The 16,719-nt window shown below is 32.6% G+C and overlaps 1 protein-coding gene across 2 annotated transcripts in view; it reads left to right on the top strand.

Annotated features, from left to right (window-relative positions):
* The first annotated feature begins 1,961 nt into the window (after window positions 1-1,961).
* LOC102629458 (kunitz trypsin inhibitor 5-like) overlaps window positions 1,962-16,719 on the top strand; it is a 63,241-nt gene continuing 48,483 nt past the window's right edge. The window contains exon 1 of one of the 2 annotated variants that reach the window (XR_008053387.1): window positions 1,962-2,694. Coding sequence is in view for 1 of the 2 variants with exons in the window: in XM_052438111.1 (XP_052294071.1) it covers window positions 2,010-2,630 (621 nt within the window). In the remaining variant the exon portion in view is untranslated. Of the gene's footprint in view, window positions 2,798-16,719 lie in introns of those variants that run through there. The other variant, XM_052438111.1, reaches the window with a different exon arrangement.

Below are 16,719 nucleotides of genomic sequence, written 5' to 3'. Positions count from 1 at the left end.
GACCAAAGTGTTGTTTACGGAATATTTCAAATCCACTATTCATCAAATTATACACTGACAAATAAAAGTAATTTAAACAATAACCATTTTTACCTAGTAAGTATTAGTTTACAAGAAATGGCAGGTGTTTGAAATGAATTTTTAGTCCATAAAATTTATTTAGCCCATAAATTTCAAAAATAATTTCTACATGTGAATTATGTCGAATTATCCATAAATTAACATGCGAACACCAAATTATCAGTATATTTCAATGTTTCATTTAACTCAAGCAAAGAAGAAAACTTTCACAGTTCACGCAACATTTGGACCATCAATTGATATCAAAACACAGACATAAAATAAAAGCTAACACATGTAGTTATTAATGCACTGAGAGAAAGATAAAAAGAAAGATATGTTAAATAAGAAAAAGAAGAAGCTGTAACGCTGAAAAGGAGATAGCAAAGTCTGGAATAAACTAATATCAATGTCCCGTGAATAAGCAACAACCGGTGTGATCAATGGCTCGCGAGCAACTAGTAGCTGACGCGTGAAGTAAAAAGAGAACCTAGGATTTGCTAAATAAAAAATAGAAAAGGGTATGACATTCGGGTAAATGAATATTATGGCAAATATAATTCTTCACTTCATTTTAATTTTATAAAATATTATTTTTAGGCCAATCAGATAAATGGATTCACATATCCATCCAATATCTAATTATATATTTAAAAAAAAATCATATCCATATCCAAAATGCATCGGATATATATTATCTAACCCAATTAAATTGGATATATGGATATCCAACTTGGATGGATCAATTCGCTATCCCTACTCCAATCCCTTTTAAAGACAAATTCATTAATATTGTAGTCCGTTTGGGCTAAAAAATGGGCCTAAACATTAATAAATAAAGGAAAATTATTTACTATATATACTAAGTTTACCTTACTATAAAAAAATAATAAAAAATTTGAATTTATTTGAATTTTCACTCTAAGCTTGTAAATTGTATTACCGCCCACCAAAATGTTAACACTATTATAATATTCAATAGAATCTAAGTGAAAAGATAATTTTACCCTTGAATTCAAAGGCATTTTTGACTTTTCACTGTAAATAATAAAATAAAACTTAGAAAAATTATGAGCTATATACCTTAAGTTCACCATGTTATTATAAAATATGATAAAAATTTGAATTTATTTGATTTTCCATCTTGAGTTTGTATACGGTTATAATTTACAAACTTAGAGTGGAAAATCAAAGAAATTCAAAATTACATAATATTTTTTATAACATGAAAAATTTAGGATATACAACTCATAATTTCACATAATTTAATACTAACAGGCATCTCCATATGAGCTTAGCCAATATATCTGCTAGTAACATGTTTTGATATCTTCACCTAAATGTCTTTCTACATCATTTCTTGTTTTCAAAATCTTGGTGCAATTTTTATATTCAAGAAGAGGGGACAAGTTGTGCCTCCCTAAACATATGCTTTATCATTTCTTTTCTAATTTAATTTTTCGACAAACACCTAGCTTGACGAGACTAACTTCAGCACAAAAAGAAAATAAATATATCCTTAAAATTAAACATATATACTATGCGATTTAAACAAAATGACAAAACCAATGACAAAGACAGAGGAATCAGATCTAAATTCGATTAAATTTAGTGTAAGAGAAAAGGTAAGATTATTGACTTATAATTCTAAACTAAATCTTTGACTTTATTACTAAACTACGCTTTCTATTGTTGAATTTTTATTAAATCTTCTTATCAGGCTGTTTAGGCGGGAAAAAAAATAATAATTACAGTTCACAAAACAGAATGTCATAATCCGCTCTTGTCTTGTAGGCGACCATTGGCTTCTCGAATCAGATATTAGGCGAATCAAACCAACTTGCTGTCCGTTAATTAACTATACTAGCCTAACTCTATAAATTTGGTCTCATAAGGGCTATTTACACGCAACAACAAAAGATAAGAACAAAAAATATAACGATATAACAATGAGAAGCACACTAGTCTTAACCTCGCTGATTCTTCTCTTTGCCTTCATTGCAACGCCATTGCCTGTCAGGGGCAATGCTTCACCTGATCCGGTGCTGGACATCGCCGGTAAGCAGCTCCGAGCTGGCAGTAAGTACTACATCTTGCCCGTTACAAAGGGCCAAGGCGGCGGGCTTACACTTGCTGGCAGAAGCAACAATAAGACATGTCCCCTAGATGTTGTTCAAGAGCAGCACTCATTTAGAAATGGTTTTCCGGTAACATTTTCGCCCGTTAACCCTAAAAAGGGCGTTGTTCGTGAGTCCACTGACTTAAACATCAAATTTGACGCTGCAACAAGTTGTGCGCAGTCCACAGTGTGGAAGCTTGACAATTTTGATGCGGCATTAGGGCAGTGGCTTGTGACCACTGGGGGAGTTGAAGGCAATCCCGGCCCCAGAACCATGAGAAATTGGTTTAAGATTGAGAAGTTTTATGGCGATTACAAGCTTGTTTTCTGTCCTTCGGTTTGTAACTTCTGCAGAGGTTTGTGCAGAGATGTTGGCATTTTTATTAATGGTGGGGTGCGGCGTCTGGCTTTGAGTGATGTTCCGTTCAAAGTTGTGTTTAAAAAGGTTTGAAGATCGAGCTGCTGAGAGCTCCGCAAATGCTTGCAGTTAAAAATAAAGTTTGTTTCGTTTTAGGGTTGTACGCATGCTTTAATAAGTGAATAAATTAAGTTGTAATAATAAAAGTTGCACGAACGTTGCACGTTTACGAATAATAAAAACTTTTCTTCATGTTGGTATTTTGGTTCATCATTTTCCTCATTAGTGCCAACATTTTCATTTCAAAGTACGAAGAAGATCAAATTATTGTGATAGTCAACTCCATTCAGAAAATGTATAATATGAATATAAAATTGAAGAAGCCAACAATGAGACTATGATAAATAAACCATGCATAGATGCTATACGGATGAAATTGCCTAGAATGAGGGTGATGGTAAGTTTCCTCCCTATTGAAATGAGTATATATTGCTTATACCCTTACTATTTTCATAATATTTAATAATCACCTGGCACCATTATTTTATAATATTACTCTTATTTTCTATTACACTTTTATTTATATTTATTATAAATTAAATAAAATATATAAATAAAAATAAAAAATAAGTACATTTCCTAGATTTTGATATGAATAAAAAATTTATCACAAGATATTTTTCTTGTACTTTATTTCTTTTAATATTTTTCTTCTAATAATTTTATATTTCCAATACCAAATATCGAGCAAATGACTTATTTACTTCTCTTTTTTTTTTTTTGTTAATTTTTATGCCAAGAGGGTTATTAAATATTATAAAAATAGTAGAAGGTATGTGATATATATTCATTTCAATAGGATACAAACTTTCAATCTCCCTTTAGAAAAATAAGGAGGCTAAACATAAATTTACAAAATGGGTAAATTTTCAATTCCTTTTAATAACTTGGGTAGCCAAGGCCATCCTACGAGAGCAAACATGTAATCACTCAAATATGATTTTGCCCACTCATGTGATCTAAATGAATGCAAATGTTTTCTTTTTTTATTAACGGCTGTGCTGCTTTTATCAAAAATAGAATTTCAGAAATTTGACACCATCTAATGAAAACTCATTTACTTTATCATAAATTATTTAAATCTTCTGTAAGACATCGATGAATAAATATTCAATAAATTAATGTACTAAAAATTAAAAATTAATAAATTTAAAACTTATGAAAAGTCTAAAAATTATTAATAATTTTTTTTAAATAATAAAATCTTCTGGTCCTAACTTGGTCATTGCACTAAATTAACAATTTTGATAAATGCATAAAATAATTTTTTTTACATGAATCCTTTAGGGTCCAATGAAAATATAAATTAATAATTAGTTAATTACAAGAAATATCAATAATAAATAACATATAAAATTCATTACATTTAATTAGGATTGTTTTCTTAAAAACTATAATTTTTTAATTAAACTCTTTTCTAAAAATATGTGTAAAATAATTTGACACTAATGACCAATGTACTTATAGACTTTTTAATCTATGTACTCTAAGCATCTGAAACACTTTATCTTCAGAGGGTACTAAATTTGAAACTATGTACAATATACTTACATTATTTTGTGCTTCTATGTATATGTTCATTACATTTATTAGAATTTTTTGTATATATATGATAACTTTTGAAATTCATGCACGAATATTTGTGAAAAGAATACTACACATGCCTAAATAACACAAGTAATTAAAAAGTAATACTCGTCTTAAATTAATAAATATTCATTAATTTACCAATAAATTATCAAATTCTTCATTAATTAATAAATAACCATCATCAGGATAAAAAATTTTCCTAGTTTCAACAATATCTTTTTATAGAGATTTTACTGTATATGAACATTTTAGTATTTTTGTAAGTTTTATACAATTTTGTAACTCTACTATATGAAAGTAGCATCGTAACTTTTGTAGGTATCATCTGTTCGAAATTATAAAATCCTTTCTGTTAAAAACAATAGATTCAAGGTTCGAACTTTGTTCAAATGAGTAGGATGAAACTTTGGTTGACATTAAGCTAAATAATAATAACAAAAAGAAGTAGCATAATAATTAGAATCAATGCACTGATTTATTCAATTGTGAAATCTTTCTAAGATTTTGAATTGAAAAAGGAAACAGAGAGTGCCCTGTGTATTTGTAGTAGACATTGTTTGAAGATCAAAGTCAAGAAGTAAGAAGAAGGTCAGATGCTACAAATGTGGCAAAATGGGGCATGTCAAGAAAGAGTGTTGGAGTAACCAGAAAAGAGGAGAGTGTAAAGATCCTGAGTCATCAAATGCTCAGAGGTGTGTAGCAAGTACCTAAGATGATGGCGACGTTTTATACAGTGAGGCAGCAATGGTTGCAAAAAGTAGAAAACAACTATCTGACGTTTGGCTTATTGACTCAGGAGTTACCTGGCACATGATCTCTCAGAGAGAATGACTCCACAAATGTGAACCTATCTTAGGAAGATTTGTATATATGGGTGATGATAATGCCTTGGAAATCGTTGGTATTGGTACTGTTAAAATAAAAATGTTTGATGGTATAGTTCGTATTTTTCAGGATGTACGACATGTTAAAGGCTTGATGAAAAATCTATTGTTTGTAGGACAAATAAATAGTCTTGGCTGCAAGACTTATGTGGAAAATTGGATCATTAAGATTGTCAAATGTGCGCTTGTATTGATGAAAGTGGAAAAGATCAGTGCCAATCTATTCATGTTTAAAGGTAAAACATTAGAGGAAGCTGATGCGTGTATCGTGTCAAATGGAAAAGAATTGATGATGATGTGGCATCTCAAACTTGGCCACATGTCAAACAAGGTTTGAAAATTCTCTCTAAACGGAAGTTGCTTTCGGGGCTTAAATTGGCGAACTTATTGTTTTACGAGCACTATGTTACAAGTAAGTCTCATATATTAAAGATCAATAGATCTGACGCCAGAAATAAATGCATTATAGACTTGGCTCATTGTAATATTTAGGAATCGCCAGATAAGTCCTTAGAAGGTGCAAAGTACATGGTGACTTTCATTGATGATTATTTCAGGAGATGTTGGGTGTATTCAACCAAGAAAAAGTCAGATGTATTTCCAATATTTAAGTAGTACAAAGCACGGATAAAACTTAAATCTGAGAAAATGATCAAGTATTTGAGGACATATAATGGTGGAGAGTATACAAACGGCGAGTTTCTTGCAATAGTAAGCAAGAATGTATTCAGAGATAGTTCATAATGGCAAACACTCCTCAACAGAATGGAGTAGTAGAGCGGATGAACAAAACTCTTACAGAAAATATGCGAGCCATATTGAGGACTGCTGGTCTACCAAACTCATTTCGGGCAGAAATAGCCAGAACTACCTGTTATGTGGTGAATCGATCGCCATCTACAACAATTAGGTTGAAGACACCAATGGAGATGTGGATTGGGAAGCCAGCTAATTACTTTTGATTGTACGCATTTAGATGTCTTGTGTACGTGTTGTACAATGCCCAAGAAAAAATAAAACTAGATCTAAAATCCAAGAGATATATCTTCTTGGGGTATGTTGATGGAGTGAAGGGGTATTGTCTATGAGATTCCACTTCCCACAAGATTGTCATCAGTAGAGTTGTTATCTTTGTAGAAGATCAACTAAAAAGGAAAGATGGGGATGATAGCACTGTGAAAGAAAAGTCAGAGATTATACTAGTATATATGGAAAATAATCCAAAAAAAATGTTTAGATTCTTTTGAAGCGGCACCAGAGCACGAGGAACAAAAACCAGTCGAGTTCAAAGCTATAGAAGTTCCTTAGTCAACTTAAGAGAGACGACCACCGGTGTGGCACACGAAGTATGTTACAGAGATCAATGTTGCATATTATCTTCTAATAAAGGATAGAGAGCCATTAACTTTCCATAAAACTTTAAACAACTTAGATGTTACTTTGTGGATGACAGCAATGCAGGAAAAAATTAAATCTCTGTAATAAAATAAGATATGAGAACTTATACCACTACCATATGGTAGAAAAGCCATTAGTAACAAATGGGTCTACAAGATCAAACGTGATGGCAAAGATCGAGTAGAGAGGTATCGTACAAGATTGGTGGTAAAAGGATATGCTTAGAAAGAAGGCATTAACTTCAATGAGATATTTTCTCTGGTAGTTCGACTTACGACAGTCAGAATAGTCTTGGCAATGTGTGCTACATTTGACCTATATCTAAAGCAGTTAAATGTGAAAATTGCGTTTATTCAGGGAGAACTTGAAGAAGAGATTTATATACTTCAACTAGAAGGTTTTGCTGAAACATGTAAGGAGAACTTGGTTTGCAGGTTGAACAAATCTCTATATGGTCTTAAACAAGAGCTGAGGTGTTGGTATAAGAGATTTAATTCCTTCATCATGAGCCTTAGATACAACAGATTTAATTCAGACCATTGTGCATACTACAAGAGGTTTGAGGATAATGATTTTATCATTTTGTTGTTATATGTAGATGATATGTTGATAGTAGGCCCCAACAAAGACCGAGTCTAAGAATTAAAGGTAAAATTTGGTAGAGAGTTTGAAATGAAGGACTTGGGACCAGCAAACAAGATTCTAGGGATACAAATTTACTGAGAAAGAAATAACAAAAAGATTTGGCTTTCTTAGAAGAATTACTTGAAGAAAATCTTACGGCACTTTAACATGTAAGATTGTAAACTAATTTCTACCCCACTTACTATTAATTTCAAGTTATCCTCAAGTATGTGTCCTAACAATGAAGCAAAGAGGAATGAGATGTCTTGAGTACTGTATGCATCAGTAGTGAGAAATTTGACGTTCGCTATGATATGCACTAAAACAGATATTGCACAAGCAGAGACAATGGTCAATAGGTATATGGTGAATCCTAATGAAGAGCATTGGAAAACTGTGAAGAGGTTCTGAGATACATCAGAGGATCCTCGGATGTTGCATTATGTTATGGAGGATAAGAGTTTACTGTCAAGAGCTACATGAATTTAGATTTTGTACGAGACCTTAATAAAAAGAAATCTACTACTGGCTATGTGTTTACACTTGCAGAAGGAGTTGTAAACTGGATTTCAAAACTGCAGACTGTTGTGGCTTTATCTACAACATAAGCAGAATTTATGGCAGCTACACAAGCTTGCAAGGAAACTATTTGGATACAAAGGTTATTGGAGGAGCTCGGACACAAATAAGGAAAAATTCATGTATTTTGTGACAGTCAGAGTGTCTTACACATTGTAAGGAATCCAGCCTTTCATTTTAGGACAAAGCACATACGGTACAATACCACTTCATTCGAGAAGTAGTGAAGGACGGAAGCAACATGATAATTGTGAAGAAGAAATGATGGTGTGGAGACATGATTGGTTCTCAATCAAGTCTCCAAGTGGGAGAATTGTTGAGCATGTGCATACATGTGGCAAACAATTCTTTATGGCAAACAATTACATGTGAACTAGCATGTAACTTTTTTACTCTTGGCATAAAGTTGCTGAGTAAGTAGGAAACAAAGGTAAGTGGGAGGGATCAACTTTTGACTTTGGCATTAAAGTAGAAAAGTTGGGTGGAAATTTATATTATTTTAATACCCACCATTGTTGATTTTTTTGCATGGCTTGGCCTATAAATAGAGGCCTCATTTGCCCTCTTCATTCATCCCATTTTCTCTCATTCAAGTGAGAGTACCAAGAGGTGTAAGTTGAGAGTGTTGAGAGCTTTGAGCTCTAGTTCTAGTGTTTTGAGAGTTTGGTTGTATTGGACTTTTGGGTTGAGACAAAATACTACAATACTTATAACTCCTTTCCACTAGTAAAATATTTTCTTCTATCTTCACCCACGGATGTCAGCTAAAAACCAAACTATGTAAATTTTGGTGTCCTTGTGTGATCATTATTTCTAAATTTCACTTTAATTGCGTGTCTGCTGCACCCTCGAATTTCCAACAGTGACAATAAACATTTCCGCTACATGTTGTTCAAGAGCAAAACATACAAAAATATGGTTTGTCAATGACATTTTCGCCTGTAAATCCTAAAAAGGGCGTTATTTGTTAGTCCATTGGTTCAAACATCAAATTTGAAGTTGTAAAAACTAGTGTGCAATCCACAATATGGAAGCTTGACAATTTTGATGCAGCATTGGGGCAGTGGTTTGTGACAATTGGGGGAGTTGAAGGCAATCCTGGCCCACAAACTAAAAGAAATTGGTTCAAGATTGAGGAGTTTTATGGTGATTACGAGCTTGTTTGTTGTCCTTTGGTTTGTAAGTTTTGCAAAATATTTTGCATTTTTATGAACGGTGGGGTGCGGCATCTGGCACTGAGTGATATCCCGTTCAGTGTTATTTTCTAAAGGCTTGAAGATGGAGCTGCTGAATAAAAGCTTGAGGTTAAAAATAAAGCTTGTTATGTTTTTACGTTATGCGCATCTGAACGTCTATAGAATGATGCTTTGCTAAATGAATAAAAGTTGTAACAGTAAGAATTAATTAATGTTTGCATGCTTGTTCACGAATAATAGTTTAGAGCTGTCTTTATCAAGTTATTATTTTGGTTAACTTATCATTTTCCTATTTAGGTTATGTAGAGGACAAGATTTTTTGTTATAATTCATAAGCCAAGTTAAAATGATAATTAACTTAACGTGGGAGTGGAGCTCTATATCGTCACTCAAGCCTTCCCAGCCATGTGATCTAAAGACTGATTAATCAGCCTATGATCAGTCTAGCAAGCACTAGAAATTGATTTTCGTTTTAATAGATAAGAAATCGAATTAAGAACAAGCAAGAGTTCTTAGTTACTTCCACGCCACTAATTTTCAATGAATCTCCAAAAATAAGTTATAAAACAAATTTCACTAAACGAAGCACTCTTGCAAATCATTTTTTGCAAGTATTTGAGACATAAAAAAGGAAATTAACCAATTAAAATAAAATAATTTAGGAATAATGATTGATTAGTAAAAATTGAGTCAATCAATCTTTATTTATTTGACCATCAATCTTTCTAAATTAATAGTTAAGATAGAGACAAATAATTGTGTAATTAATTTTTTTGTTTCCATCAATATGGACCAAATCTTGTCTTGGTTGTACATTCAGAACTAAAATTAGGACTAATTAATCCCAAACCATTTCTAATACTCAGTCCCATATTCCAGGTATTTAAAATATTTTAATTACCAATTTATTAAATAAATTAATTAAAAAATAACACAAATCTGGATATCCGGTTTTTTGGATGCACATGCATTCAGATCTACACCTGAATCCGTATGGATTTTCAATTTTAATATCGAGACCTGCATTTTTTAAAGCGCAGATAAGATTTTTCCTGATCCAGACCTTCCAGATCTTTGTAAATCTAAACTGGACCTGAATATTTTTACCATCTCTACTAGCATGGACGTGGACCTTGTCATGTTTAGATCAAGTTTTAGTGATTAGAGATTTTAGTCTTTGTTCCATTTTTTTCTTAAACGTAGAGGGATATGTAAAATTTAAATCAATTTTTTAATATCTAATTTCTCAAAATTCGAGCTAAATTAATTAAATAAAATTATTTAAAAACCACTATGTTATTATTTTTTTTCTTTTTTAAGTTTCAGATACAAATTTAAAGAAAAATAGTAAAAAGGTTCAGGATCCCAAGATATTTCCCAATCTATCCAAAAAAATTTAGGACCAATTTCAATTCCTAATTCTCATCGATCTCTAATTGGTCTTAGATCGTATAGATTGAATACATTCACGTTCGTATGGAATCCCAGTTGATAAACTTGTTTTAGATCTTTCCATCTTATTGGATGTGGACAATAATAATCAACCTATGATAAATCTAGCTACCACAAGAAATCATACTCAATTACAAACAAAGATCAGATCATGTCAAGCAAAGATGAAGGAAGGAAAACCTGAAAAAACTGGTGTGGTTGAATCGATGATGTTTTGGAAAAAAGTGGTAAAGGAAGTTCCAATTGAGTGACTCCACAGTAGCTATAGCTTTTATTCCTAATAACAATTATAATCCCTCATGGTCTCTTCACGCTAGATGACTTAATTGTTAAGATATAATCAACAACATGCAGTTCCACTGTTCCCACATTTATAGAGAAGGCAATCTTGTGGCTGATACTTTGACTAATATAGACTTAAATTGTGTGAATCTGACATGGTGGAATGATCCTCCTCAATTCATGATACGCCTCCTAAGGAGGATGAGTAGAGATTACACCATTATCATTTTTCTTAACTTTAATTCTTGTAATTTTCATACCTCTTCTCCTGTTTTTCTTTAATAAAGCTTTACGCATTTATGTAAAAATAAATAACAAATTGTTAATTGCAATTGTAGCAAAACCAAAATGCAATTTCTTTACTTGCAGGAGGTATATATGATATATAATAACCTTTACTCATATACACAGAACTAAAGCATATGATATGAAGTACGCTATTTTAAAATGATTGTCAAAGCTTGCTAGCTGAGCTTATTGTCTTCAAAATATATCCTAATCATTTAATTTCGTTGACTTCGAAATGGCCTTCTGAAGATTTATGCAAGCTTTTTCATAGCGTAAAAACCCCATGAACCAAAATTGAAAATCTCCACAGTCACTATTCCAATGTAGTTTTGGTCAGGCTTGTTCACATTCTCACTTTCGTAGATACGTTTGATCTTCTTTATTGGTCTCAACACTTGTAAATGTGAATTATCTAGTAAAATTTCCATTAAATTTAATTCCAGCTAATAGAAAAATCAATGCCTATTAAGAGATGAGATCTCTACCCTATCAAACCTGAAAGCATTGCAAGCCTTCGAAACTTGCCACAAAATAAAGTAAGGAAAAAGGACTCAAATATGACTCCGAGTTGATGCACACCGTCTCCAATAACAAAGCAAAGCATGCGGGGTTAAAAACACCACATCTCGCATACCTAAATTTCGCCAAAAATGAACCTATATTAACCTAACATGTGGGCAATCAAGGAAAAAATTCTGAGAAGTCTCAACCCTATCACAAATACACCAGGAGACCATACAAATTCCTCTCTAACATAAGGCATTATCAGTAGCCAAAAAACCATGCAATTTCTGCCAGAGAAAAAAGAAAACTCTAGAAGAATATGTCGCTGCTAGATAAGCGAAAAAAACCTCATCTCTCTGCCTAGAACAAAGCACAAGCTCCCACGCTGTCCGCAAATGAAATAGGCCATCATGGCTGGAAGCCCACCAAATTATATCAAGTTTTTTACTAGAGAAAGGAACCAATAAAATTTGTGCCACAATCGAAGAGGGTAACACATCTTAGAGCTTACCTTGATCCCATGTTGTACCTCACCAATAAAAAGAAACCAGCACCCCAGAAGCCGCTGCAAGATTATAGGAGGCCAAAGGGCAAGAGTCTAGCCAGCAATCATACCTAAAACTCACCACAACCGACCGACCAATGCATATGAGGTTCAACAACCCACCAAACCGAACATAGTCATCTCTAAAGAGGAGAGGCGGAATGACGAACCTAAACCTGACTCGTTTACACCAGTGAATCTAATGTCTTGACACAGAATCACCCTATAAGAATAGGTTGAAGAACCTTTCTAAGTATTGTACTACAGTTGTAGGTGGGCAAAGAACACGACAGCATAGAAGACAACGCATGTCAAACAAGCACTAGCTTCCCACCGAAAGAAAGCAACCGATTGGCCCATTTCGAGATCTTATCCCTAATTTTTTGGACCATATCATCAAAATGAGAAATCTTGAGATGCCTTGTAAAGACCGAACACCTAAGATAAGTGAATGGAAGCTGACACCACTGAAAGTCAGTGACTGAATGGACAATAGCCTGTCGTGAAGCAAAAGCCAAAGTTCTAATGTAAAAACTGCTTTTGGCTTGATTAATCAATTGTCGCTAAAGACTCGATCGATTCCCATTTTAAAAAATAACAATATCATCTGCAAAGTTTAAATAAGAGACAACGATAGGTGTGGCAGAACAATATCGCATAGAAGGATATTGAGCGTATATACGGTCCAAACCTCGAGATTGAAACTCAGTAGCAATGATAAATAAACATGAGAAGAGAGGATCGCCCTGCCTAAGACCTCCCTTAAACTAGAAAAACTATGGCTGACTCCATTCACCAAGACTGAGAACTAAGGACTCGTCGAATCAAAGAAACCCACCGCTTTGAAAACCCAAAACACCGCAACATCTTAATAATGAAAGACCTTGACATCCGATCAAGCCTTTGCCATGTCAAGCTTCAGCACCACATTATTTCCCCGAGTACAATGGTTGAGATCATAGACCAACTCCTAAACCAAAAGCACATTGTTATGTATCACTCTACTAGGGGACAAAACCACTCTAAGAATGAGAAATAAGATGAGGCAACAGAGGGGCCAATCTCAACGCAAGCAGTTTGGTCATAACCTTGTTACTAATATTACATAAACTGATCGGTCTAAAATCTATCCAAGATGTTGGGGACGACTTCATAGGAAAAAAATTCAATAATGTACTCTGAAAACCCTTAGGCATAGTCGAACCTCTGAAGTAATCAAGGACAGCCTCTAATAAATCATTGCTAATAATATCCCAACAGTACTAATAAAACTTACTGTAGAACCCATCAGGACTCGGAGCACTGTCAAGATCAATAGAGAAAACCACCTACCTAACCTCATCCATATCTAGCTTTCTACATAGATTCACATCATCCCCGATAGCCACCAGAGACGGAGTAAAATCAAAGTTTGACTGCTGAAACTGACTAATACCACCTGTCAATAACCCTTGAAAATATTCAACTGCAGAGGCAACAATGGCTGATGGCTCAGAAATCTCTTCAGAAGAAGCATCTTGAATCTGATAAATATGAAAAAGTTGACGCTTCTTCTAAATCATCAAATGGAGAGTTGCCGGATAGAGAACTGGTCGCTAGCAAGTTGGGGAAGTGCTGGTGGCGGTTGATCATCACCACCAGCCGCCGATGAAGCCATAGCAGCTGGTCAAGGTTTGGTCAATCGTGGCAATTTTCTCAAAGGTTCGACTGGTCAAAGGTTGTAACACAATCTTGAATTCTTACTCTTTTACAATCAACCTCTTTTTTATGTTTGTAGATTTCTAGTATTTGTAATAGAGAAAATAACCAAGTAAAATAATAGGTGATAAATTTAATCAATAAGTTTTTGCTTTTAATGCAAAGCGTAAAATTATAAAAAAAATGAACAAAAGGGAGTTTTATCGGAGACATAGAGGGGCGCCAGTAGCACCCCTCATAGTAATTTTATCCGTAGAAATAAAAAGTAAGTCTAGCAATTGGGTCACATGTTGATAAGTGTCATTGTGAGGCCTTCAAAATTCTTTGCCTTCTGTCAACCAAAAATCTGCTTGAGAATATTTTTTTCTCCCGCCTTTCTGAATAATTATTGCTCCCAAGCTCAACTTCCATTTCACTATTTCAAAAAATTTTGTGCCCATTTTCTGCAAATTAACTTGTTCAAAAAATTCATTCAGTTTTTTTTCAATGTGATGTAATTATTTGCATACATAAAGTGTTCATTCATGTTATTATTTACATGCGAATTTACCAACCTTTGCTCTTAGTACATTTCTTGTGCATTGATGATAAGGTGAATCATTATTTATTTTGAATCAAGGGCTTTTTTTTTAATATACTAATATATTACAATCAGAGCTCTTTACAATCAGAAATCGATTGGGACTCCCTTTAGTAATTCTATTATGGCATAACTCAAAGGTCAACCCTCACTTAATACTAAAGAAGATCTATTCTACTCTAAATGAAGGGAGACAAATAAATCCCTACTATGAGTGAAATCAAATCCTAGCTAGTGTTGAAACTCAAACCCAATTGGGCTATTGTTGGAACTCGAACCCAATTGGGCGCATGGGTTGTCAATAGGCTACAAGCCCTTTGGTGTATCAAGGGCCTTTGTTATGTTGTATTGCTACTTTACGGTGCTATAAAAGAGTGAGTGTGAAATTTATAAAATTTGGATATCCACAGCTTATTACAATAATTTTATAAATTAGTAAAATTAAATAATGGGAATATTACAAGCTGACCCTCATTATTTTTATTTTGCATGCAGTCGATCCAAATAAATGCCTACTTGAATAGCTTACCTCTCATTTAATTTAAACTGTATCTATTCCTATCTATTAAATTAAAATCAAGAATCTAAGTAGCATATTTTTAAAAAATTTTGACCAATATCACTGAGATCTACATCACAGTTACAAATAAATAAGAGTTATGCGACATAAATTTTTTTTTAATTTGGCATTAAAGTCTTGGACAAACTTATGATGTCATAAACATATCTTTACAATGTCTTAAATTCAATTATGACATCGTAAATTAGTCCTGAATTTTAATTGCAGATATAAAGCGGAGTCATGATACATGTACCCATTGCTGGGATACATTGTTTAAATCCAAAATTAATGAAAGATATGACATGTCATCATTTATTAGGTTGTATAATATTATCACATTAATGAAGAAAAATAGATTCAACCAATACTATATACAATTGTCACTATTCTTAATTTATGGCTCTTTTAGGAACTCCTTAATTAAAGAAAAATAAATAGTGGCCATTTGAATATTAAAAAATTACTTTTTTTTGAACGAAGTGAATATTCAAAATTAAAAAAAAAAAAGTTGTTTATAGAAAATTTATCAACTTATTCACTTTCTCTCTCAATGGTTTAATGCCATTAAGAGCTCAAATTTATCTGGAAAAGTTATCAGGACCCACTAGGGAATCGATCGCATCGTCTCTAAAATCGATTACTATAATTATTCAACTAATTGACAACCATAACTAGAAAAATAAAATAAGAATAAAATTAAAAAAAATAAAATAAATAGAAAAAGAGAGAGAAAATTAAAGAGAGCTCACAAGAGTTGATGCAGGGAGAGGCATCTCAAACGCTCGAGGCTTTTTAAGAAATTGAAAAGGCTTGAGGATTTTTAAGCTCTATTGCCCGAATAAAATATCTTCAGTAAGTTACATTCTTATTATGATTTTTCATGATAAAATTTCCTGGCAGTTCCATAGTCTTGGTCCTCTTGGATTTTTATGATTATTATTAAATAAAATTGGAACCTTATAAAAGGTCCTCCGCGTACCACTCATCCATTCAAGTCCTTCGGTCAAGTTCAACGAGCTTAAATTTAGTGGAACGAATATATTCAATTTTACCTTTTTTTTAAGTTATTAGCTGACTACTAAGCATTAGTAGAGACAACCAATGCGACGTGCCCATCCCGTCAGAAGTAGGGCTATGAGGACACATGAACCGGCATTCATTGTATCACATTATCTACACGCTAATTTTATATATTTTATCATATGGGCATTTGCTGTGCCAATCAAAAATTATGATAGCAACTTAATAGTTTCTTAAAGAAAAAGATTCTAGAAAACCATTAAGATTATCTTGTATGGTGTTCTTATCATTTTTCCTATGGGGAAAGAGAGAGTAATTAATCTTTTACTGAGATAAATGCTTGATGTAATCACTATATTTTGTGTTAAGTCCATGTTTAATCTCTATATTTTAGAAAAAAAATCTCAAGACACTCCTACTGTTAATCATATTACATTTCTATCCTTACTTTTTCTTTTCTTTTACAATAATACTCTTGCAAAAACATTCTTGGAGATATTAATGAAAAAATAGTAATTTATCAAATTAATTTTAGAAGTAACATAAAAATTGCATAAACATTTATATTATTATTTTTCTTTTAGGATTAACTTGGTGAATTAATTTTTTTATAAATAACTACTAGTAAGATTGTTGTAAGGATATTGAACATTGTTTTTAAGTTGCATGGGTACAAAAAATACTAGTTCTTTCATACTGATATTTATTGGCTAAATTACTAATTAACTTTTTTATAGATAAATTAATCAATTTCAAGAATATCAGTGAAAGTTTATAATTATAGAAGGAAAGAAAAGTAAGGGTAAGAAATTAAAAATATAGTATATTTAACTGCACGAGTGTTTTGAGGTATTTTTAAAATATATTAACTAAATAAATATTTAAGTCAAAATATAGAGATTAAATAAGTATTAAACCCTT

This window comes from Citrus sinensis, chromosome 3 (genome assembly GCF_022201045.2).
Source record: "Citrus sinensis cultivar Valencia sweet orange chromosome 3, DVS_A1.0, whole genome shotgun sequence".
In the NCBI taxonomy this organism is placed as follows: domain Eukaryota; kingdom Viridiplantae; phylum Streptophyta; class Magnoliopsida; order Sapindales; family Rutaceae; genus Citrus; species Citrus sinensis.
This window is presented reverse-complemented; position numbering and strand designations above follow the sequence as displayed.